At 43.8% G+C, this 1,393-nt stretch overlaps 1 protein-coding gene across 1 annotated transcript in view; it reads left to right on the plus strand.

Moving 5' to 3' along the window:
• The window catches only part of LOC118477163 (Fanconi anemia group J protein homolog), a gene marked incomplete in the record, with an annotated part of 3,954 nt that continues 2,561 nt past the window's right edge, over positions 1-1,393 (plus strand). Inside the window, 2 exon segments of the mRNA XM_035970227.1 lie at positions 1-169; positions 1,169-1,211. Coding sequence (XP_035826120.1) covers positions 45-169; positions 1,169-1,211 — 168 coding nt within the window.

A 1,393-nucleotide genomic window follows, 5' to 3' on the forward strand; every position in this document is an offset into this window, starting at 1 on the left:
TGGCTGCTGTGAAGACAGAGGCAGAGACGAGGAAGGAAGAAGCGATGGCCGCGGGACTCCGGCCCGACTCTGTGCAGATGTCTCCGGCCACCACGTCGGTACTGGAGCAGGTGTTTCAGGTGATGGATTACCTGTACCGCGCCGACCTCAAGTACGTCGATGACTACAGGTGAGTGGGTCTGTACAGGTGGGTGGGTCAGTACAGGTGAGTTGGTCTGTACTGGAGCAGGTGTTTCAGGTGATGGACTACCTGTACCACGCCGACCTCAAGTAGGTCGATGACTACAGGTGAGTGGGTCGGTACGTCGATGACTACAGGTGAGTGGGTCGGTACGTCGATGACTACAGGTGAGTGGGTCGGTACGTCGATGACTACAGGTGAGCGCACCAGACATGCAGATTTCTCCAGTGAGGCTGATGATGGTTGCGTAGAACATGGAACATGAACATGAAAAAACTCTGAGGTCGTGGATAGCTTGTGTGATTTGCCATTCCCCGACGAATGTCTCTTGAAGTTTTTTGTCATTGGTTAACTTGTATCATGGATGTGTCATACATTTGTCATTGGTTAACTTGTATTATGGATGTGTCATACATTTGTCATTGGTTAACTTGTATTATGGACGTGTCGTACATTTGTCAATCCCGGGCATACTTCAGTTATCCGTGTCCTACTCTTTATGAACTTTCTGTTTCTTGCGTCATTGCGTCAACCCTTGTATGATCGATGGCGGTTATTCCAGAAACTTCCTGTCCTGAGTATCGTCTTTTACATGTTTATTCATCCTTTTCTTTTAATTAATTTTTTTCTTTTCCTTTCTTCCTCTCAGAATTTGTTTACATCGTCTGACTGTATGCGTGTCGTGTATTTTCTACGGTGTGTGTGTGCCATTCAGAGCTTATATCTCTTGATAAAAAGTGGAATGCTGGAAACTTTTTTTTTGAGTCTGAATAGGTCAAAATGTCACACAACATACTCCCCTTCTCATCTGTTTTGTGTCGAGCTACTCAGCTTATTACAGCTTTTACAAGTGTATTCACGGAGAGGGCTATTTTTAGACATTTATTCTAGAGCCGTAAGTCCTGGAAGAGACATGTGGCTCATTGTGACCAGCTTGCACACAAGACTTGTCCATCTCACAGCTTGTCCATTTGTTCCTCTCCCCAGAGCGGCGCTGGTCCAGTCGTTCAGCTTCGTTCCCAGCACTCAGGTCACTTTGTTTTCTCTCTGTTTATCTATGTTTATGTCACTGTTTTCTCTCTGTTTATCTAAGTTTGTTTTCTGTTAGTTTATTCAGTTTATGTCAGTTTATTTTCTGTTAGTTTATTCAGTTTATGTCAGTTTATTTTCTGTTAGTTTATTCAGTTTATGTCAGTTTATTTTCTGTTAGTT

This window comes from Aplysia californica, unplaced genomic scaffold (genome assembly GCF_000002075.1).
Source record: "Aplysia californica isolate F4 #8 unplaced genomic scaffold, AplCal3.0 scaffold00239, whole genome shotgun sequence".
Taxonomy (NCBI): domain Eukaryota; kingdom Metazoa; phylum Mollusca; class Gastropoda; order Aplysiida; family Aplysiidae; genus Aplysia; species Aplysia californica.